The following is a 24,844-nucleotide window of genomic DNA, read 5'->3' on the forward strand; positions in this document are numbered from 1 at the left end:
TTCTGCATGGGCACTTGAAGTAACGAGGTACCTTACAGTGAATAGAGCAGTGTAGCAAAAACAGTTGTGCTTTTTTAACGGAGCTTAATTGAATAGTATTCATTTAAGGACAATCCTGCATCTGATTTCAGAGGACGTAACATGTTTCTCAATAAGAATGGTTCTTGCTCTCCCTAGAAACATTAAAATCAAGTTTAATCATTCTCCTTTAGGGGGGGCAACATACTTTGGTAGGTATAGGCTATTAAGGACAAGGAAGCAATCTCTTTACCAAGGACCAGTGACCAAGTAATTGACATTTTTTCCCAGTACCATATTGACCAATTAGCTTAATAATGTGAGGATGGATAAATACTGTCAAAGCCCTGCTGTTAGGTAGCTCAACCTCTCTCCATCACATATTGCCAACCTCAAACAGAACACAACACAGAGTCTGCAGAGGTCAGAACTAACGTCCATCACTAACACCTATTCAACTTATTCGATTCTGCTAGTTTTTGTTCTCCTCTCTTTTCATAAAAGAGTGACTGACTCATGATAACAATCCCACAAGATCCATGTTGGATGAAGCTAAGGAAGGACACATTTTGGAGGACATGCTATCATACCATGCAATTCTACAAGTCGTTGTGAGTCATTTGCCTTATCGGAACTTTGCAGTGTTTTAACATGTCTCCTCCAGAATGAGAGAGTGAGCTGTCTCTATGTGATAACACTGTTTTAGAATGTCTGGTTGAGAATGAGTGTTAGCCTTCCATATGATAACACTGTGATTCCAGAGGTCATCATTCCTTCTTGCATCAGAAGTGGATAATTGAAGCCGCTTCTCAGAATCCTAATTTCATCTTTCTTTTGTGACTACCAAAGATCCAAGTCTTATAGGTGATTCATACATTTCTCTCTTTTGTCTGGGATGTGACTTGTTTTGTAATGTCTTAGAGAGGATAAAGCACTGTTTGGGTTCTGGTTTGAGATATGTGTTAATGGGAAATCCAACTTCAAAATGGATTTAAAGGACAATACAGATGTAGAATCTTAATTTGATCTATATTGTAACAGCAAAATAATCCTTCAGCAACATTATTTTAATGTTTAGTCCATAATATTGCTTGATCGGTGGTTAGGCTATTACTGTAGCTGTCCAAAAGTAGGCTACCTGAAAAGTGCAATATTGTTAATATAACCGTGTATTAGTTTTGGTTTTCAGTGAATTTATGTAAATCATGAAGCTCATCTGCATTTCCTGCGGTGTAGGAAAATTCTCAGCAACAAAAATGATCAAATTAAGATCATACACCTGTAGTTGCATAGACAGTATGGTTTTAATATCACAGATAGTCAAGTTCTCACAAGTTTTCAGTATGCACTATACCACCGTTTTTTAAAACTCATTTAGAGCCGGTTTCCCAGTTCCAGATTAAGCCTAGTCCAGGACTAAAAAGCATTCTCAATGGACATTCTCAATTGAACGAGGTTTTTAGTCCAGGACTAGGCTTAATCTCTGTTTAAGCAACCATCCCATGTTTACTGTAAAGTAAGGGTCATTTTTTGTGGTGAAAGATCACCTTTGATCGTATTCTTACTTTAATCACTTAATTTCCATTGTCCAATCTGATGGATAGGTTAGCTTGTGAATTTTAAAAGCCAGGGAGGCATAGGGCAAGGAAAACACTCACATTTTACTCAGCCACCCTAATGTAATCTGAAATATTGCTTCCCTGTGTTTTGAAGATGACTCTTGGCTCAAGAGAAATGATAAATTAACTGTTGTGAGGAATTACAGATGGGACATTCAGGAAAAAATACTTTCAATATGCTAATGATTGATCGGAATGTCCAAGTGGAGATGACATCCTTGCTTTTATTTATCCTCGATTATAAGCTCCCGCACTGCCCTTTCAGACTCCTATGTGATTCCATATCAAATTGTTTCTTAATGCGGTTTGATGACATGTCTGAAATGCAATCACCTAAACCTCTCAAATTACATGAACACACTCAGCACAATCCCTGGTCCACTGAGATGGGGCCAGCACCCTGTCATCGCCCGCACCCTCACACCACACAACACACACACACACACACACACACACAACACACACACACACACAACAACACACACACACAACACACACACACACACAACACAACACACACCACACACACACACACAACACCACACACACACACACACACACACACACACACACACACACACACACAGCTGATGTCTGCCACTGCATACCACAATGATCAACTCAGCACTGGTTGTCTTTTGTTTTGCCCACTTTAACATTCTTTTCACAGCTCTTTTCCAATTGTTAAACTTTTTGTTCAGCATATGACTTTGACATGGCACATTTTGTTATTTTGTGTGTGTGTGCCAATGTATAGGCTTGTCATCGCTCACATTGATTGTCATAGTGAACAACGTGGGAGTCTCTAATAGCCTCGCTATACATATGCCTATAATGTAGCACACAAGCTTAAGTGAATCTGTTTTCAATTCGTACCCCCATTTTCTTTTCCTTTTCCAGATTAAAGTACATTGGCATTTTGATGATGAGGAAATTATTCTATCCATCTCTGGAAATGAACGGAAGACCGTGAAAGCTCTCAAAAGCACACAAGGCCATCAACGATGACGGACACTTATTGAATGCTACTAAAATACTTGAAGGTTTTACATCAGACTGCAATGTAAAACCTTTGCCTTGACTCATTACTATCCTAAGTTCATTAGAGAAAAAACTTGACGCACAGAACAACCACGCCCCGAAACATTCCCCCAAGTTTGTGACATTTAAATAACAGGACTCTTTCATCCCTCCCTTTCCTAACTTTCTACACAGAAAAATGATTTCCCTTCTTGTCTTTTTGATGTGGCGTAATCATGTGTGATCTTTTCAACAAAGAGTAGCCAGCCATCTTATTCATTTTGCCATCCATGCTTAAGCAAAGACCCCAAATCAACATTTTGACTGGTGGTAATTGCAAAGCCACAATGGTTCGATACACATGACCTTTATTCCCTTTAAAGTTATTTCCATTTCTTACAAAAATATCTTGATAATTGCAAAAAGGCACATTTCTTTTCTTTTTTTCTACCACATTATGTTTCTTTGAGGACGGTGTAGGAATGCATTTCCATTCTAATTTATTAATCCTATCAGTCAAGTCTAAACCCTTCAGCAACAATGAGAATAAAAAACTGTTTGGCAACTTTCCTATTAATAAGATAGAAGTACAAGGAAAGCAACAGTAATCAAATACCTCATAATGTGATATAACATGCAGTGTTTCTATTCTGTATTCTGCACTTTGCTAGATCAAGAGCCTGTAACATGGCAACTGATGGCTGAGGAAACGGTTGTTTTACGTAATATTCACATACATAGTCATTTTATAAACAATGAATACTATTCCCTTTTTCTGTCTGATTTGATCTGATGTAGGAACACACTCATCAACAAACGAACATCTTCCATGAGACCAAATAGACGATTACAGTAAAGGGTTTGTCATCAAGGCTAGTATAAGCAATCAGGGAAAAGTTGATTGGTTGTTGAGCAGTGTGTGTGTGTGTGTGTGTGTGTGTGTGTGTATAAGCGCGTCGGGGATGTACCTCCGCAGCTGATTGGCTGATGGGCCCAGAGGATAATTTCTCCTGTCCTATCGTCTTCAGGATCATCAACACCTCCTGTAAACAACCAATTACTCATGCTAATGTCTGTGTCTGCGTGGCAGGCCACACTCGCACCGTGGTCAATGTATTGCCTATACGCTTGCTAACATACAGTGTGTCCATATTCCCTATAGTACACTACTTTTGACCAGGCCCCATAGGGCTCTGGTCAAAGGTAGTGCACTATATAGGGTATAGGGTTCCATTTAGGATGCTGGCATACACTTTATGTAGTTTTCTTTGTAGTTAACATTCAATGACATCCCTAAACATCTGTTTTCATATAACCTCAATCAGTCTTGTCAATCACCTGCTTTCCGTAGTACAAACTCCTCGAATCCCCAATGATGACCTAGACCCAGACACACCTTCCTTATTTCTCATTTACTGTTCCACTTTTGCGTTTGAAGTGTGAAGAGGAGAAATGATCAACGCTGAAAGGTGCTTGTACGTGTTTAAGGTGAATCACATACAGAACAGGCATGTAATCCAATGGTTTCCAATGAATAACGTTTATTTCTCAACATGTTTGTATATGTATTAACCATGCAGTCTAGCACTTTAAGGCCCATAATATTCCACATCACAGAACGCGTACAGTTTTACACTAAACACAAAGCATGTACACCATCATTATACGTCAAGGTCGGAGATCGTATACATAGAAACAGATGCCTGTTTCAACCTTGCCGGTTGTCCTTTTTTTCTTTCTCTACATCTTTTGAACACCTAACTGGGCAAGCAGTGTTTTAACAAAAGGTATAAGAAACAACAATAGCAAGGCACACGTTTTTTTACGTTTAAAACCTTCCCTCGTACCGTTCCTCTATGTCTTAGGAATAAAAAAAAAAGGAAATGGTAGATAGATACTGAATTTAAGTCAACAGTCGTCATCAATCTTATACTACACAACACTGTTCAGCTGTTTCCAACCTGGGCCGTGTTGCATAGATAGATCTACTTGCTTTAGCCTTTCATTATGACATCGGTCCAACTTCCATTTCCTTCATCAGTTGAGCGACAACACAATCACTCTCTTCTCTCTCTTTCTTAACACACGTTGTCATGGAGCTGGAAGTCTCAGAACTCTGTGGAACTCTCAGCAGTGCTGTTCTCATAGGATCCCTCCACTCCATGTGTCCTCTTCAAATTTGACCCTACTTTGTTCTGATGCAGCAAACAAGGAAAACTTGTGCCCTGGGCTTATAACATCTGCAGCTGGTTGTACAGTACCGGTGAGATAGTGAGAAATGCCATGCAAACTGGCGGAATAAGTGTGTGTGTGTGTGTGTGTGTGTGTGTGTGTGTGTGTGTGTGTGTGTGTGTGTGTGTGTGTGTGTGGTGTGTGTGTGTGTGTGTTGTGTGTGTGTGTGGTGTGTGTGTTGTGTGTGTTGTGTGGTGTGTGTGTGTGTGTGTGTGTGAGTGTGTGTGTGTTTGGTGAGAAATGGACGTGGGGTTTGCATGGTGGTCGGCAGAGCAGTGAGGTAGCTCAGTTCCAGTCTGGGACAGGATTGGAGGAGCAAAGGACGGTGGGGGTCAAACGTCAGGGGTCAGCGTTACAGCAGCCAGGAGGAAGAGGAGGAAGCTGGAGAGCAGTCTGGACAGAGCCATGCACCAGGGGAACAGGGGGACCAGGGGAGAGAGCCCAGGCCACAGACCACCAGGATGGACACTGCACACAGGCACTTCACTCCTCTCTCACAGCTGGGTTTTGGAGGTGGCTGTGGAAACACTCCCTGATAGTCTCTGGAAACAAAAGAACACAACAATCCGTTCCAATGTCAGTGAATTAGTAAGTTATCATAACACACTACTGTTCTATACCTATTTTAACCTTTCAAAAACACAATATGAAGGGTGAGTATTTGAAACATTTGTCCTCAATGTACATACAGTATTTCAACAAACAACGCTGTGACACAATACCTCTGCAGTATAGACAACAAAACTACTAGTTACATTAGTCTCTAAACCACAGACCACTGATTCATCTAGCGGTGCTTCATAGTCTGTATTCATCATTGGCCTTATTGCGCCTGTTCCCCTTTTACAGTGTTGTGGCGTGCAGCAGGGCTGATCAAGTGGGCCAGACGAGGCGGTGCCACGGGGGTCAGATACAGCTGTGTATCTGACTACTGTGTGTAGCTTTCTGTGCTCTCTGAGGCTGGGACTCACATGGGGACATGACTGGCTCACCTGCGGCAGCGGTGTGTGAGTGTGTGTGTGTGTGTACAGACTACCGGGGCTCGGCTGGGGCTCACGTGTCCTGCCCTGAGGGCTGGCATGGGACAGCATGGGGACAGCGGGGGAGAGGGGTGGGACAGGGAGGGACTCACAGAGGGGAGACAGCAGAGTGTTTAGCCCCAGGGGTGCCTATTTGGGGATGACATCACTACATCACTAAATGCAACTCTCCCTTCAGTAACAGTTTGTTCATACCACGGGAGGGATACAGAGCCATGAATATATATAGTTCTGAGGTGAGTTGCCTTTGTGGTGACTGACTTCTAGTTGAGTAAGGCTAAATGTGGAAAATAAATATATACTATATTAAAATAATCGTGGGTAAGGTTAAATGCGTGCTGTGTGTACATGTGAACTTGCTCAGAGACTCCCAGAAGGGAATGGAATGAAACTGTGAAGTCATTGATGTATTCTTCATCTTTGTGAAATACGTATTTCATAAGGGAGGATGACTGACTACCCAAGCAAAGGCTCTCATTCTTCCAGCACTTTCTGATGAGGCCATGAAAGAGAGTGAGGAAAGGGCATTTTGTAACGGCTAACCCCAGCCAATATATATATATATATATCCCCTGTTAGATAATAGCTACTTTTCCAACCAATTTGCTGGTAAAGGTGCCACCACGTGGAGATTAGAGTTCCTGTCATTTGAATCATAACATTGTCTGACTACTAGACTGAGGCATTTGAGTCCTGAATGCCAAAAATAAGCTTTTATGTCCTATCATAGAACATTTAGTGCAGAGACGGGTGAAAAGAAATAGAGTACTAGTTCACCTTTTGAATTAATGGCAAATCTTCTTTTAAATGTGCTTACTTGCAGAATGGAATGAGGTGGAAAATGTGTTGTTTGCAATGCAACGCTACGATGACAGGGAGAAACCCCTTTAGCCATTTTCCCAGGTAGAGTACACAGCCCAAGGGGGTCCGTTCGTGTGTGTGTGTGTGTGTGTGTCTATGTGGGCAAGCATGCATGCATGGGAGAGTGTGTGTGTGCGTGTGGCGGTGCTCATCATACGTACCCTGACCTGGGGCCTGGCGGTTCCAGTCTTTGAGGCAGATGAGCCGTCAGAGACAGGGCCACTACCCTGGGGGCCCCGGCCCCCGACCTCCCCACAACCTTCGCCTGACCTTGGAGACTGAGGAGAGGAGAGAGAGAGGATGGAGAGGGAGAGAGATAGGGGGGTGGGGGCGATAGAGAGAGGGAAAGAGATAGAGAGATGCGGAGAGAGGGAGGGGGTGAAAGAGAGGGAGAGGGTTGGAGAGAAAATACATCAAAACACATTAGAATTGAATTGTTGGTGGTGTTATATTTTCTGTAGTATTTTATAATCCACTCATCTTTTAGTTACAGAGCATAGCAAACAGAGATGAGGAAATAACATAGGGTTAGGGTAAATAACTACAAACCACACTAACGAATGGAAAACAATTCTCCTCTTTCCTTTAAATACTTTTTATTGAGAATTGCCTTAATAGCTTTGAAAAGATGATAAGCTGTAGACCACACGATCTACCAAGAGAGTTCTTGTCTATATTATTCGTAACTGTATATTTTCCACCTCAATGAGCTGTATAAGGCCATAAGCAAACAAGAAAATGCCCACCCAGAAGTGGCGCACCTAGTGGCCAGGGACTTTAATGCAGGCAAACTTAAATCCGTTTTACCTAATTTCTACCAGCATGTCACATGTGCAACCAAAGGAGAAAAAAAACTCTAGACCACCTGTACTCCACACACATAGATGCATACAAAGCTCTCCCTCGCCCTCCATTTGGTAAATCTGACCATAATTATATCGTCCTGATTCCTGGTTACAAGCAAAAACTGAAGCAGGAAGTACCAGTGACTCGCTCAATACGGAAGTGGTCAGATGACGCGGATGCTACGCTATCCCAACCAGAAGCCATGGATTACAGGCAACATCCACTTTCAAGGAGTGGGACACTAATCCGGACGCTTATACGAAATCCCGCTATGCCCTCAGACGAACCATCAAACAGGCAAAGCGTCAATACAGGACTATGATTGAATCCTACTACACCGGCTCTGACACATCAGATATGGCAGGGCTTGCAACTATTACGGACTACAGAGGGAAACCCAGCCACGAACTGGCCAGTGACGCAAGCCTACCAGACGAGCTAAATGCCTTTTATGCTCGCTTCGAAGCAAGCAACACTGAAGCATGCATGAGAGCACCAGCTGTTCCGGACGACTGTGTGATCACGCTCTCCATAGCTTCTAGTTATTTAGTCATTGTTAACTACTGCTAGCAGTCTTTACCTTTAGCACAGACACCAGCCGCTTTAGCCCGGATAATATCTGCCAGTCTGCACAGCGCGATATCAGCCCCTTGCATATCGGACTGCTTTTTCCCCCCACTACATCACCGGATTCCTGCCGCAAGCTCTGGACCATTACACCGGATCATCGCAGCTAACTAGCTGCTACCGAGTGGCTATCGTGGCTAACACCCTTGTCCAGAAGCAAGCACCAGTTAGCCTCGAGCTAGGCCCATTCCCCCGGATAGCAAAACGAAGTACACCAACTACAATACCTCTCTTGCCAATTGGCCTGGACCCTTTGTCGACACGGAGCCCCGCCGATCCATCACGACTGGTCTGCTGACGTGTTTCGGCCGATGTGCTCTCAACCGACCTCTGCGTCGTTGATGTCGTGAGGACCCAGCTACTAGCCCCGGCTCTCTAAGTGACGTGACTCCCATTCGCCCAGCCTGTTTTGTCCATTGCTGCTAAATGGATCCAATGATCACTCGGCTACACAGCTGATGCTTATTGGACTGTTCATTAACACGGTACTTCATTTTGTTTATCTGTCGGCCCCAGCCTCGAACTCAGGGCCTGTGTGTAGCTAACTGAAAATCTCTGCCCATTCATCATCATTTACCCTTTGTTGTTGTCTTAGCTGTTTACCCGTTGTTGTCTTAGCCCTCCCAATCAACACCTGTGATTGCTTTATGCCTCCCTCTAATGTCAATATGCCTTGTATACTGTTGTTTAATGTAGCTCTCATTGTTTTGTTTTACCGCGGAGCCCCTAGTCCCGCTCTACATGCCTCGGTTAGCTCCCTTGCCCCAACCCCACACATGCGGACATCGCACCTAGCTTAACTGGCGCTTCCAGAGATGGAGCCTCACTCATCGTCACTCAATGCCTAGGTTTACTTCCACTGTACTTGCACCCTACCATGCCCTTGTTTGTGCATTATGCCCTGAATCTATCCTACCACGCCCAGAGGTCTGCTCCTTTTACTCTCTGTTCCGAACGCACTAGACGACCAGTTCTTAAAGCCTTTAGCCGTACCCTTATCCTACTCCTCCTCTGTTCCTCTGGTGATGTAGAGATTAACCCAGGCCCTGTGTGTCCCCAAGTGGCTCTCATTTGTTGACTTCTGTAACCGAAAAAGCCTTGGGTTCATGCATGTTAACATCAGAAGCCTCCTCTGAAATTCTGAAATGTCCATCCCCAATTACAACATTTTCCGTCAAGATAGAACTGCTAAAGGGGGCGGAGTAGCAATCTACTGTAGAGATAGCCTGCAGAGTTCAAGTCTATGCCCAAACAGTTCGAGCTACTACTTTAAAAATCCATCTCTCCAGAAATAAGTCTCTCGCTGTTGCCGCTTGTTATAGACCTCCCTCAGCTCCCAGCTGTGCCCTGGACACCATATGTGAATTGATTGCCCCCCATCTATCGTCAGAGGTCGTACTTTTAGGTGACCTAAACTGGGATATGCTTAACACCCCGGCCATCCTACAATCTAAGCTAGATGCCCTCAATCTCAAACAAGCTATCAAGGAACCTACCAGGTACAACTCCAAATCCGTAAACATGGGCACCCTCATAGATATCCTCCTGACCAACTTGCCCTCTAAACACACCTCAGCTGTTTTCAACCAGGATCTCAGCGACCACCCCTCATCACTGTCAAACGCTCCCTAAAACACTCCTGCGAGCAGGCCTTTCTAATCGATCTGGCTCTGGTATCCTGGAAGGATATTGACCTCCTCCCGTCAGTAGAAGGTGCCTGGTTGTTCTTCAAAAGTGCCTTCCTCATCTCACCTTCCTCACCATACCTACACGTACACTACAGTCATAAGACGCAGGCCTCCTAACTGTCCCTAGAATTTCTAAGCAAACAGCTGGAGGCAGGGCTTTCTCCTATAGAGCTCCATTTTTATGGAATGGTCTGCCTACCCATGTGAGAGACGAGAACTCAGTCTCAACCTTTAAGTCTTTATTGAAGACTCATCTCTTCAGTAGGTCCTATGATTGAGTGTAGTCTGGCCCAGGAGTATGAAGGTGAACGGAAAGGCACTGGAGCAACGAACCGCCCTTGCTGTCTCTGCCTGGCCGGTTCCCCTCTCTCCACTGGGATTCTCTGCCTCTAACCCTATTACAGGAGCTGAGTCACTGGCTTACTGGTGCTCTTCCATACCATCCCTAGGAGGGGTGCGTCACTTGAGTGGGTTGAGTCACTGACGTGATCTTCCTGTCCGGGTTGGCGCCCTCCCCTTGGGTTGTGCCGTGGGGGAGATCTTCGTGGGCTATACTCGGCCTTGTCTCAGGATGGTAAGTTGGTGGTTGGAGAAATCCCTCTAGTGGTGTGGGGGCTGTGCTTTGGCAAAGTGGATGGGGTTATATCCTGGCCGGGTCCGGGGGTATCGTCGGATGGGGCCACAGTGTCTCCCGACCCCTCCTGTCTCAGCCTCCAGTATTTATGCTGTAGTAGTTTATGTGTCGGGGGGCTAGGGTCAGTCTGTTATATCTGGAATATTTCTCCTGTCTTATCAGGTGTCCTGTGTGAATTTAAGTATGCTCTCTCTAATTCTCTCCCTCCCTCCCTCTGTCTTTCTTTCTTTCTTTCTTTCTTTCTCTCTCTCAGAGGACCTGAGCCCTAGGACCATGCCTCAGGACTACCTGGCCTGATGACTCCTTGCCGTCCCCAGTCCACCTGGCTGTGCTGCTGCTCCAGTTTCAACTGTTCTGCCTGCGGCTATGGAACCCTGACCTGTTCACCGAACGTGCTACCTGTCCCAGACCTGCTGTTTTCAACTCTCTAGAGACAGCAGGAGCGGTAGAGATACTCTGAATGATCGGATATGAAAAGCCAACTGACATTTACTCCTGATTTGCTGACCTGTTGCACCCTCGACAACGACTGTGATTATTATTAATTCATCTATGAACATTTGAACATCTTAGCCATGTTCTGTTATAATCTCCACCTGGCACAGCCGGAAGAGGACTGGCCACCCCTCATAGCCTGGTTCCTCTCTAGGATTCTTCCTAGGTTCTGGCCTTTATAGGGAGTTTTTCCTAGCCACCGTGCTTCTACACCTGCATTGCTTGCTGTTTGGGGTTTTAGGCTGGGTTTCTGTACAGCACGTTGAGATATCAGCTGATGTAAGAAGGGCTTTATAAATACATTTGATTTGATTTGATCTTAAATAAGCATAACCCTTTCAATTTTGTTTTAACTAAGAACAGATATAGCCCCCTCCAGACTTGACTGCCCTTGTCCAGCACAAAAACATCCTGTGGCGCACTGCACTAGCTTCGAATAGTCCCCGCGACATGCAACTTTTCAGCGAAGTCAGTAACCAATATACACAGTCAGTTAGGAAAGCAAAGGCTAGCTTTTTCAAACAGAAATTTGCATCCTGTGCAGCACTAATTCCAAAATGTTCTGGGACACTGTAAAGTCCATGGAGAATAAGAGCACCTCCTCTCAGCTGCCCACTGCACTGAGGCTAGGAAACACTGTCACCACCGATAAATCCATGATAATCGAGAATTTCAACAAGCATTTCTCTACAGTTGGCCACGCTTTCCACCTGGCTACCCCAACCCTGGCCAACAGCTCTGCACCCCCTGCAGCAACTGGCCCAAGTCTTCAAAAGTCTATAAAAGCCAAGTGAACAAACAGATTACAGATCGTCTCGAATCCCACCGTACTTTCTCCGCTATGCAATCCGGTTTCCGAGTTTATCATGGGTGCACCTCAGCCACGCTCAAGGTCCTAAACGATAGCATAACCACCATCGATAAAAAACAGTACTGTGCAGCCGTCTTCATCGACCTGGCCAAGGCTTTTGACTCTGTCAATCACCATATTCTTATCGGCAGACTCAACAGCCTTGGTTTCTCTAATGACTGCCTCGCCTGGTTCACCAACTACTTCGCTGATAGAGTTCAGTGTGTCAAATCGGAGGGCTTGTTGTCCGGACCTCTGCCAGTCTCTATGGGGGTGCCACAGGGTTCAATTCTCGGGCCGACTATTTTCTCTGTATGTATCAATGATGTCGCTCTTGCTGCGGGTGATTCTTTGATCCACCTCTACTCAGACGACACCATTCTGTATACATCTGGCCCTTCCATACAACACTTCTTCCGTGGCCTCCAACTGTTCTTAAACGCTAGTAAAACTAAATGCATGCTCTTCAACCGATCGCTGCCCGCACCCGCCCGCCCGCCTAGCATCACTACTCTGGACGGTTCTGACTTAGAATATGTGGACAACTATAAATACCTAGGTGTCTCTCTAGACTGTAAACTCTCCTTCCAGACTCATATTAAGCATCTCCAATCCAAAATTAAATCTAGAATCGGCTTCCTATTTCACAACAAAGCCTCCTTCACTCATGCTGCCAAACATACCCTCGTACAACTCACTATTCTCCCGATCCTTGACTTTGGCGATGTCATTTACAAAATAGCCTCCAACACTCTACTCAGCAAATTGGTTGCAGTCTATCACAGTGCCATCCGTTTTGTCACCAAAGCCCCATATACTACCCACCATTGCGACCTATACGCTCTTGTTGGCTGGTCCTCGCTACATATTCGTTGCCAAACCCACTGACTCCCGGTCATCTATAAGTCTTTGCTAGGTAAAGCTGCGCCTTATCTCAGCTCACGGTCACCATAGCAACACCAACCCGTGGCACGCGCTCCAGCAGTTATATCTCACTGGTCATCCCCAAAGCCAACACCTCCTTTGGCTGCCTTTCCTTCCAGTTCTCTGCTGCCAATGACTGGAACGAATTTCAAAAATCACTGAAGTTGGAGACTTGTATCTCCCTCACTAACTTCAAGCATCGGCTGTCAGAGCAGCTTACCAATCACTGCAGCTATACACATCCTATCTGTAAATAGCCCATCCAACCAACTACCTACCTCATCCCCATATTTGTTTTTTTCTGCTCTTTTGCTCACCAGTATTTATACTTGCACATCCTCATCTGCACATCTATCACTCCAGTGTCAATAGTTAAATTGTCATCACTTCGCCACTATGGCCTATGTATTGCCTTACCTCCTTACTTCATTTGCACACACTGTATACAGATTTTCTTTTGTGATATTGACTGTACGTTTGTTTATCCCATGTGTAACTCTGCGTTGTTGTTTTTGTCACATTGCTTTGCTTTATCTTGGCCAGGTCGCAGAACTTGTTCTCAACTGGCCTACCTGGTTAAATAAAGGTGAAATAAAAAATTCTAAAATGTGAGCAAGACCCTTAAACAGGTCAACATTTACAAGCCCGCGGGGCCAGACGGATTACCAGAACATGTACTCAGAGCATGTGCTGACCAACTGGCAAGTGTCTTCACTGACATTTTCAACATCTCCCTGACCGAGTCTGTAATACCTACATTTCAAGCAGAACACCATAGTCCATGTGCCCAAGAAAGAGAAGGTAACCTGCCAAAATGACTACCGCTCCATAGCACTCACGTCGGTAGCCATGAAGAGCTTTGAAAGGCTGGTCATGGCTCACATCAACACCATCATCCCAGAAACCCTAGATTCACTCCAATTTGCATTCCACCCCAACAGATCCACAGATGACGCAATCTCAATCGCACTCCACACAGCCCTTTCCCACCTGGACAAAAGGAACACCTATGTGAGAATGATGTTCATTGACTACAGCTCAGCGTTCAACATCATAGTGCCCACAAAGCTCATCACTAAGCTAAGGACTCCCTCTGCAACTGGATCCTGGACTTCATGACGGGCCGCCCCCGGGTGGTAAGGGTAGGCAACAACCCATCTGCCACGCGTGCTCAGTCCCCTCCTGTTCTCCCATGTTCACCCACGACTGCGTGGCCAAGCACGACTCCAACACCATCATTAAGTTTGCTGACGACACAACAGTGGTAGGCCTAATCACCGACAACGATGAGACAGCCTATAGGGAGGAGGTCAGAGACCTGGCAGTGTGGTGCCAGGACAACAACCTCTCCCTCAATGTGAGCAAGACAAAATAGCTGATCGTGGACTACAGGAAAAGGAGGGTTGAACCGGCCCCCATTAACATCGACGGGCTGTAGTGGCCAAGCTTCCTGCCATCCAGGACCTACAGTATATACTAGGCGGAGTCAGAGGAAGGCACCAAAAATTGTAAAAGACTACAGTCACCGAAGTCATAGACTCTCTGCTACCGCATGGCAAGTGGTACCGGAGCACCAAGTCTACAGTGGCAAGAAAAAGTATATGAACCGTAGATTTCTGCATAAATTGGGCATCAAATTTGATCTGATCTTCATCTAAGTCACAACAATAGACAAACATAGTGTGCTTAAACTAATAACACACTAATTATTGTATTTTTTTGTCTATATTGAATACATCATTTAAACATTCAAAGTGTAGGTTGGAAAAAGTATGTGAACCCTTAGGCTAATGACTTCTCCAAAAGCTAATTGGAGTCAGGAGTCAGCTAACCTGGAGTCCACATTCCGGCGCCGAAACGAGATGGCCGCCCGCTTCGCGTTCCTTGGAAAATATGCAGTATTTTTGTTTTTATGTGTTATTTCTTACATCGGTACCCCAGGTAATCTTAGGTTTCATTACATACAGTCGGGAGGAACTACTGAATATACGATTAACGTCAACTCATCATCGTTCCTACCAGGAATATGACTTTCCCGAAACGGATCCAGTGTTTTGCCTTCCACCCAATACAATGGATCTGATCCCCAGCCGGCGACCCTGTGCGACGCCGTAAAAGGGGAAAACGAGGCGGTCTCCTGGTCAGGCTTCGGAGACGGGCACATCGCGCTCCACTCCCTAGCATACTACTCGCAATGTCCAGTCTCTTGACAATAAGGTTGATGAAATCCGAGCACGGGTAGCATCCAGAAGGACATCAGGGATTGCAACGTGCTCTGCTTCACGGAAACATGGCTAACTCAAGAGACGCTAACGGAGTCGGTGCAGCCAGCTGGTTTCTTCATGCATCGCCCGACAGAAACAAACATCTTTCTGGTAAGAAGAGGGGCGGGGGGTATGCCTTATGATTAACGAGACGTGGTGTGATCATCATAAACAACACACAGGAACTCAAGTCATTCTGTTCACCTGATCTAGAACTCCTCACAATCAAATGTCGACCGCATTATCTACCAAGGGAATTCTCTTCGATCATAATCACAGCCGTATATATTCCCCCCAAGCAGACACATCGATGGCCCTGAACGAACTTTATCTGACTCTTTGTAAACTGGAAACCACACACCCTGAGGCTGCATTCATCGTAGCTGGGGATTTTAACAAGGCTAATCTAAAAACAAAACTCCCTAAATTCTATCAGCATATCGATTGTGCTACCAGGCTGGAAAAACCCTAGAACATTGTTATACTAATTTCCGCGACGCATATAAGGCCCTCCCCCCCCCCTTTCGGAAAAGCTGACCACGACTCCATTTTGTTGATTCCAGCCTACAAACAGAAACTAAAACAACAAGCTCCCGCGCTCAGGTCTGTTCAACGCTGGTCCGACCAATCTGATTCCACGCTCAAGACTGCTCTCGATCACGCGGATTGGAATATGTCCGCATTGCGTCAACAACAATATTGACGAATATGCTGATTCGGTGAGCGAGTTCATTAGGAAGGCATTGACGATGTTGTACCCACAGCAACGATTAAAACATTCCCAAACCAGAAACCGTAGGATTGACGGCAGCATTCGCGTGAAACTGAAAGCGCGAACCACTGCTTTAACCAGGGCAAGGTGACCGGAAGCATGACCGAATACAAACAGTGTAGCTATTCTCTCCGCAAGGCAATCAAACAGGCTAAGTCCCAGTACAGAGACAAAATCAAAGTCGCAAATCAACAGCTCAGACACAAGAGGTATGTGGCAGGTCTACAGTCAATCACGGATTACAAAAAAGAAAACCAGCCCCGTCGCGGACCAGGATGTCTTGCTCCCAGACAGGCTAAACAACTTTTTGCCCGCTTTGAGGACAATACAGTGCCACTGACACGGCCCCCTACCAAAACCTGCAGGTCTCCTTCACTGCAGCCGAGGTGAGTAAAACATTTAAACGTGTTAACCTCGCAAGCTGCAGGCCCAGACGGCATTCCCAGCCGCGTCCTCAGAGCATGCGCAGACCAGCTGGCTGGTGTGTTACGGACATATTCAATCAATCCTTATCCCAGTCTGCTGTTCCCACATGCTTCAAGAGGGCCACCATTGTTCCTGTTCCCAAGAAAGCTAAGGTAACTGAGCTAAACGACTACCGCCCCGTAGCACTCACTTCCGTCATCATGAAGTGCTTTGAGAGACTAGTCAAGGACCATATCACCTCCACCCTACCGGACACCCTAGACCCACTCCAATTTGCTTACCGACCCAATAGGTCCACAGACGACGCAATCGCAACCACACTGCACACTGCCCTAACCCATCTGGACAAGAGGAATACCCATGTGAGAATGCTGTTCATCGATTACAGCTCAGCATTTAACACCATAGTACCCTCCAAACTCGCATCAAGCTCGAGACCCTGGGTCTCGACCCGCCGCTGTGCAACTGGGTCCTGGACTTCCTGACGGGCCGCCCCCAGGTGGTGAGGGTAGGTAACAACATCTCCACCCCGCTGATCCTCAACACTGGGCCCCACAAAGGTGCGTTCTGAGCCCTCTCCTGTACTCCCTGTTCACCCACGACTGCGTGGCCATGCACGCCTCCAACTCAATCATCAAGTTTGCGGATGACACTACAGTGGTAGGCTTGATTACCAACAACGACGAGACGGCCTACAGGGAGGAGGTGGGGCCCGGAGTGTGGTGTCAGGAAAATAACCTCACACTCAACGTCAACAAAACAAAGGAGATGATTGTGGACTTCAGGAAACAAGCAGAGGGAGCACCCCCCTATCCACATCGACGGGTCAGTAGTGGAGAAGGTGGAAAGTTAAGTTCCTCGGTGTACACATCACGGACAAACTGATTGGTCCACCCACACAGACAGCGTCGTGAAGAAGGCGCAGCAGCGCCTCTTCAACCTCAGGAGGCTGAAGAAAATTCGGCTTGTCACCAAAAGCACTCACAAACTTCTACAGATGCACAATCGAGAGCATCCTGTCGGGCTGTATCACCGCTGGTACGGCAACTGCTCCGCCCACAACCGTAAGGCCTCCAGAGGTAGTGAGGTCTGCAGAACGCATCACCGGGGCAAACTACCTGCCCTCCAGGACACCTACACCACCCGATGTCACAGGAAGGCCATAAAGATCATCAAGGACAACAACCACCCAAGCCACTGCCTGTTCCACCCCGCTATCATCCAGAAGGCGAGGTCAGTACAGGTGCATCAAAGCAGGGACCGAGAGACTGAAAAACAGCTTCTATCTCAAGGCCATCAGACTGTTAAACAGCCACCACTAACATTTAGCGGCCGCTGCCAACATACTGACTCAACTCCAGCCACTTTAAAAATGGGAATTGATGGAAATTATGTAAAAATGTACCACTAGCCACTTAAAACAATGCCACTTAATATAATGTTTACATACCCTACATTACCCATCTCATATGTATATACTGTACTCTAATCATCTACTGCATCTTGCCATCTTTATGTAATACATGTACCACTAGCCACTTAAACTATGCCACTTTATGTTTACATACCCTACAGTACTCATCTCATATGTATATACCGTACTCTATACCATCACTGCATCTTGCCTATGCCGTTCTGTACCACCACTCATTCATATATCTTTATGTACATATTCTTTATCCCTTTACACTTGTGTGTGTATAAGGTAGTAGTTGTGGAATTGTTAGGTTAGATTACTTGTTGGTTATTACTGCATTGTCGAACTAGAAGCACAAGCATTTCGCTACACTCGCATTAACATCTGCTAACCATGTGTATGTGACTAATAAAATTTGATTTGATTTGATTTGATTTGATCAATGAGACGAGATTGGAGATATTGGTTAGAGCTGCCTTGCCCTATAAAAAACACTCACAAAATTTGAGTTTGCTATTCACAAGAAGCATTGCCTGATGTGAATCATGCCTCGAACAAAAGAGATCTCAGAAGACCTAAGATTAAGAATTGTTAACTTGCATAAAGCTGGAAAGGGATATAAAAGTATCTCTAAAAGCCTTGATGTTCATCAGTCCACGGTAAGAGAAATTGTCTATAAACAGAGAGTTCAGCACTGTTGCTACTCTGCCTTGGAGTGGCCGTTCTGCAAAGATAACTACAAGAGCACAGCGCAGAATGCTCAATGAGGTTAAGAAGAATCCTAGAGTGTCAGCTAAAGACTTACAGAAATCTCTGGAACATGCTAACATCTCTGTTGACGAGACTAGAATACGTAAAACACTAAACAAGAATGGTGTTCATGGGAGGACACCACGGAAGAAGCCACTGCTGTCCAAAAAAAACATTGCTGCACGTCTGAAGTTTGCAAAAGTGCACCTGGATGTTCCACAGCGCTACTGGCAAAATATTCTGTGGACAGACAAAACTACAGTTGAGTTGTTTGGAAGGACCACACAATACTATGTGTGGAGAAAAAGAGGCACAGCACACCACACCACCACCAACATCAAAACATCATCCAACTGTAAAGTATGGTGGAGGGAGCATCATGGTTTGAGGCTGCCTCATTGCCTCAGGGCCAGGACAGCTTGCTATCATTAACGGAAAAATCAATTCCCAAGTTTATCAAGACATTTTGCAGGAGAATGTTAGGCTATCTGTCCGCCAATTGAAGCTCAACAGAAGTTGGATGATGCAGCAGGACAACGACCCCAAACACAACAACAACAACAGAAGAAAATACACCTTCTGGAGTGGCCCAGTCAGAATCCTGACCTCAACCAGATTGAGATGCTGTGGCATGACCTCAAGAGAGCAGTTCACACCAGACATCCCAAGAATATTGCTGAACTTGCTGAATATTTGTAAAGAGGAATGGTCCAAAATTCCTCTTGACCGTTGTGCAGGTTTGATCCGCAACTGCAGAAAACGTTTGGTTGACGTTATTGCTGCCAAAGGAGGCAGCAATAACCAGTTATTCAATCCAAGGGCTCACATACTTTTCCCACCCTGCACTGTGAATGTTTACACAATGTGTTCAATCGATACATGAAAACGTATAACTGTTTGTGTGTTATCAGTTTAAGCAGTGTTTGTCTATTGTTGTGACCTAGATGAAGATCAGATCAAATTTTATTACAATTTTATGCAGAAATCCAGGAATTTCCAAAGGGTTCATATACTTTTTCTTGCCACTGTAGGTCCAAAAGGCTCCTTAACATCTTCTAGACTGCTGAACAATTAATCAAATGGCCAGACTATTTACATTGCCCCCCCCCCCCCCCCTTTGTCTTTACACTGCTGCTACTCGCTGTTTATTATCTATGCATAGTCACTTTAACCCTACCTACATGTACAAATGACCTCAACTAACCTGTATCCCCGCACATTGACACGGTACCGGTACCCCCTGCATATAGCCTCGTTATTTTTAGCCTCTATTTCTTTAAATTAATTGTTGGTTAATAAGGGCTTGTAAGTAAGCATCTCATGGTAAGGTCTACATCTGTTGTATTCGGCGCATGTGACAAAAAAAAATAGATTTGAAGAATCTGTTTGTAAAGATCAGTGTAACAATTACATTTCCTGCCTGTAGAAGAATCATTATGTCTACACCAGCCCAAACTACCCCACCTTTTAGCTTCCTTTGTTGGATGTTTTTATAATGACGGCAGTTTACAAGGTAATCACTTAATTATTCAACAATTGACACAGACAAAGAATGGTGCGGTAGAAGGCCAGGCATCAGGTTTCTGAAGAGAGCAGCCAGAGCCCTGGCAACTTAGCATATGAAATAGAGAAACCGCTTAAAAGAACACAAACACATGCTAATTCAGTCATGAAATTAAGTAATGATTCTTCGCCAGGAATTCTTGCTTATGAATCAAAATATAATCTGACTGATTATGATTATTCTGTTCCGTAGACCTTAACATTCTTAACCGGAGGATTCTAAGCAAATCCCTCTTCCATCGACACTTCAGGGGAAGAAGAGGCAGAGGAGGGAGCGGGGGATGAACGAAGGTGTGAATAAAAATACCTCTTCAATATGTAGTCCCAGATATGAATACATACAGACTGAAATGCACGCCAGTCCCATTACCGCGAGATAGAAGGGTGGGTATAATGTCTAAACTCACCTGTTGCTGTTTATGAGTTGACTTGACTTCCTGAAGAGAGCTGTGGCCTTTCCTGGCACTCTTCTGTTTCATCCACTGTGAAGAAGGCCCTTTTTCATCTCTATCACACTTTCTTATCGGGGGACAGTTAATTTTAGGATTAATACAGAGGCTGCCTTCCTCTTTTAAAGGATTTGTACTGGAGCAAGAGACTCTTATCTTAGTCATTACAGGGGAAATATTGGATTCAAGCATTTTAGTATCTGCAAAACATTCAACAGTGTCTATCAGGGTTTCACATGGTAACGGATTAAGATAAGAAGCCTCATTATGGCACTGTAGCTGGCTCTCAGCTATACTTCCAGGAGAAATACCATGTGCTTTTTGGTATTCATTGCATGCAGGCAGAGGTGCTTGGCTCTGACTCTGGGCAGAGGGAGAGGAGGAATAGGAGTCCATTAGTTTGGGACTGTGCCTCCTGGGCCTCTTGGTGATGGCCATGCTGTAGCAGAGAGGAGGTCCCAGGTACACTTCCTCAGTGCAGGCCTCGAACAGTATCTCCTCGTCCCGGATGTCTGGGGTAGTCGACAGTAAGGGGGTGGTGCTTTTGCTGTCTAAGCAGACGCTGACCTCTCCACAGTCTGAGTCGTGGGAGGAGAGGGACAGATAGGAGTAAAAGTCTCCCTTGCGGAGGTGAATGGGCCGGTGGGAGTGCTCCAGGACTTTGTCCCTGATCTGGGCTCCAGTCTGTCCAGGTCTCTCTTGGTCTTCCGCCTGGCTCTCCTTGTTCTTCAGAACCACAGAAGCCATGTCAATGATCTCCATCACAAAGTTGTGCACGTTCTCCTGGCTCTTTTGGTCCTGGCGTGGGGGTGCCTGGGGGTGGGGGTGGCTGCAGCAGGGGCGGTCTGAGTTGGGGTCTGGGCCGAGGTTGGAGCCGGCCTCTCGCCTGCTCTGCTGGGTGTGGACATCACTGAGGAAGGAGGAGAAGAGGTTCTCCTGGCTGTTGTTCCCAGAGTGTGGTGGTCTCTGCAGGATGTGGTGTTGGTGGGACCCCCGGCAGTCCTCCAGGGGAGAGAGAGAGGGGGAAGGGTGGCTGGAGCTGTGGCAGGGGATCTCCCCTCGGAGCTGGCCCTCCAGAGATGACTCTTTGGCCTGGAGCTGGGACAGCGTCTCACACGAGGACGGCGTGGTGGCAGTGGCCATTCCCATGCCCCTCTGCTGGTCCCCTCCATTCACCACTGACTCGTTCACATAACAGTTTTTGAAGGACTCCCCTTTCTTGGTGAAAAGGCTCCCCTCCTCTCGTAATAACTCATCATCCTCATCCTTTCCTTTGATGTGGGAGTTTTCCACATTCCCGTTCTCCATGTCATCTACAAACTGGCTAATGTAGCTCCTTGTGGCGTTCTTCCTGTTGGTGTCCCCCACGTCCCGCCCTTGGAGACACTCCTTTTTCACGATGCTGTTGGTGTGGGACTCAAGCAGCCTCAGCGCCGAGGGGCTCAGGAAGGAGCGGCGCTCGTTGCATACAGACGGCCTGCTAGTGTTATCTCTGGAAAGGGTGCCACACTGCAGCTCGTCCCCTAGAGGGTCATCCCCTTGGTTCTTGTCTCTGCCGGAGCCGGACTGGGACTGCTGCTGGGAGCGGGAGGGCTTCTGGATCCAGTTGTGGAACTCGTTCTTCATGTACTCCAGGCCCAGGGCGAAGGAGCCCTCCGTGTACTCCTCCTCAGAGGTAACTGAAGAGTCCTCCTCCTCGTCCTCCTTGATACCCAGCTCCTCCTCAGTCAGGGTCAGCGTGGAACTGGACAGAAGGTCACTGTCGTCCTCGTCATCTGTACAGGCCGAGGTGCACGACACGTTGACCACCATGCTGATGCTGGCGTCCGCCTCGTCGTGACCCCTGTGACCTCCATGATGACCTCCCGGCTGGGCCCGGTGGTTGTGCTTCCTGAAGGAGGCATTGGAGTCCAGCAGACAGCAGCGGTTCCTAAGCACAGCCAGGTCCTCAGAGCCCACTGACGAGTCCTCCGTGCTGCTCAGCTCCGTCAGAGACGCTGCCGAGCTCTCGTTGACTGAGGAGGGGGGACCACCCCGGCCCCCGGAGAGGCGCCCAGCGTGCCCGGGCCCCCCAGATCCATATCCGGCCCCCGGGAGGCGCAGGGAGTTGCTGCTCAGCAGGGTGATGTCAGAGATGCTGCGTGTCATTTTCAGGTCGTGTAGAGGGGTCTGGATGTTCTCCAGGCGTTTGAGGAGCTCTAGAGTCCTGCGGCTCAGTTCCCCTGTGGGCTCCATGGCTCCGATGCCCAGGCCCAGCTCCCTCAGGCTGCCCTGGCTGCCTCCATCTCCCTCTCCCTCTGCCTTGTCCCAGCTCTTACACGGGGCCAGCCAGCTCTCTAGAGACATGGAGCGCTGCAGAGTGTCTTTGCCGGATGGAAATAGCTCCCCCGCTGCATATAGGGACTCCAGGGACGACCCCTGGGACAGATGGGGAATCTCTCCGTCTCTACGGCCATTCCCTCCTGTCACTCTCCTCTCATCGTGAGTCTCATCTTCCTCGGTGTCAGGGCAGAAGCCATGTCCGTTGATCAGGATCTCCACATTAGGCTCTCTCCTGTGTCTCCTCCAGTTCTCCCCTTCTCCACATCCCTCCTCTCCTCCTCCTCTCCTCTTCTTCCCTGCTTTGGATCTACTTTGGTCTCTGTCTATCTCTCTCAGTGCCGTGACAGCCACACAGTTCCCATACAGAGCTACATTGTTGGCCCGCTCCAGGATCCTGTCAATGTCCTCATCACACACCCTGTCCCTCTCTTCGTCCTTTTCCCCAGGAGAGTTGTCTCCTGTGGGCGGTGTGAGGGAGGTGCTGCCCCCTCTCCTGGGGTCTTCCAGACAGATCTCGGAGTTGGCCGTGGTCTCTGTGTCGCCCTCGCTGACTATCCCGCTCTCACTCTCTGATCTGCGGGCGGACTCGCCGCGGCCCCCATGCTTCCCCCCGCCGAGCAGTCCCCCTAGGAGGTCTGGCAAGGACTCCACAGATGAGAAGGAGGAGTCTTTGCTCAGGCTCTTCAGAAGAGGCTGCTTCCTCCCAGCTTTGGCTGGAGAAGAGGTCTTGTGTACAGAGGGGAATTGAGGCTGTCTGTAGAGCTCCACATTATGCAGGTTGTACACCTGATAGACACTGGGACGCTGAGAAGACAGAGGCATCACTCTGGACGATTCGCTCAAGAATATTCCTCGCTGAGTAACATGCAGGCTCGCCTCGGACTTGTCATAGTCTAAACTGGCCCCGGGGGATCCTGGACCTGAATCACAATCAGCGTTTTGTTTGTCATCAAATTCCTGTGGCTCTATGTGCTCCACGATGGTCATGTCCATTTCATCCCACTCCCAGGAGTCCTCTGCTGGGCCGTGGAGGTCCATGAGACCAGCCTCTACAAGGTTCCCCGGGACCTTCAGAGAGACAGAGAGATAAAAGGGAGAAGCTCAAATTAAATGGTTCAAAATGATTGAAATGACAAGGTTCTCTTCTGAAATCAATAAAAAAAGACATCCAGTTTTTTTTAATACTGGATTAATAACTGAAATCAAATGATATCTTCTGAAAAATATTATGCATACAGTACTTTACATTTTAGGCGGGATTCTAAATCACATAATCAGAGTATTTAAAAAGCAATGCATTCCATAGCACAACTCTCAAACAAAGTGCCATTGTCTTGAAATGTGCTTAGACACAGACATTTTGCTAAGGAGGACACAATTATACAAATTGCTTGGCATCTCGTTAATATAAGAGAGAGGGCATATTTATATTAGCCATTTTTATCTCATTAATCTAATAAAGTGGTAAATCTAACGCTTGCTATGTGGCACACCCGGTGTAATGAATTTTTATTAGATTTCTGTTTATTCTCTACTTGCTGATAAGGGAAATCCTAATGACTCTAAGCTGGGATTGCCAATGCAGGATAAAACCTTCAGTTGTGAGAACAATCAATCAGTCTAATCAAATCAAAATAATGATTATCTCTGCGCTAGCTGCCTCAGCTAACCTAGACAACACGACTAAACGCTGCACCAAGCAACTACCTAACTAACTAATCAGGGGTGAGTTTCCACCACGACCATTGTTCGTCCGCCCTCTGCCAGTGTTTACCAAAAACGTGGTACAGTGTCCGCTTTGTTGTTGTCTGTACTGCAGATTACCCCTTTAAGATGATCTTAGTGCTCAGAAGATATCTGAACTAAAGCCGTCACCTGTAGCATTAATGACACACCTTAATAACACACATATAGTATTGAACTAAATGGTCACCAGGAGCACACAAGGAGCACACAAGGAGCACACAAGGAGCACACAAGGAGCACACAAGGAGCACACAAGGAGCACACAAGGAGCACACAAGGAA

General features: G+C 46.5%; 1 protein-coding gene across 1 annotated transcript in view; it reads right to left on the minus strand.

The window, feature by feature from the left end:
• Positions 1–5,074: 5,074 nt before the first annotated feature.
• akap6 (A kinase (PRKA) anchor protein 6) overlaps positions 5,075–24,844 on the minus strand; it is a 204,139-nt gene continuing 184,369 nt past the window's right edge. The window contains exons 14-16 of the mRNA XM_070445275.1: positions 20,454–23,885; positions 6,952–7,068; positions 5,075–5,431 (exon numbers count right to left, since the gene is read on the minus strand). Coding sequence (XP_070301376.1) covers positions 5,384–5,431; positions 6,952–7,068; positions 20,454–23,885 — 3,597 coding nt within the window. The 3' untranslated portion in view covers positions 5,075–5,383. The remainder of the gene's footprint in view (positions 5,432–6,951; positions 7,069–20,453; positions 23,886–24,844) is intronic.

The sequence above is a fragment of the Salvelinus sp. IW2-2015 genome, linkage group LG9 (genome assembly GCF_002910315.2).
Source record: "Salvelinus sp. IW2-2015 linkage group LG9, ASM291031v2, whole genome shotgun sequence".
Classification (NCBI taxonomy): Eukaryota; Metazoa; Chordata; class Actinopteri; order Salmoniformes; family Salmonidae; genus Salvelinus; species Salvelinus sp. IW2-2015.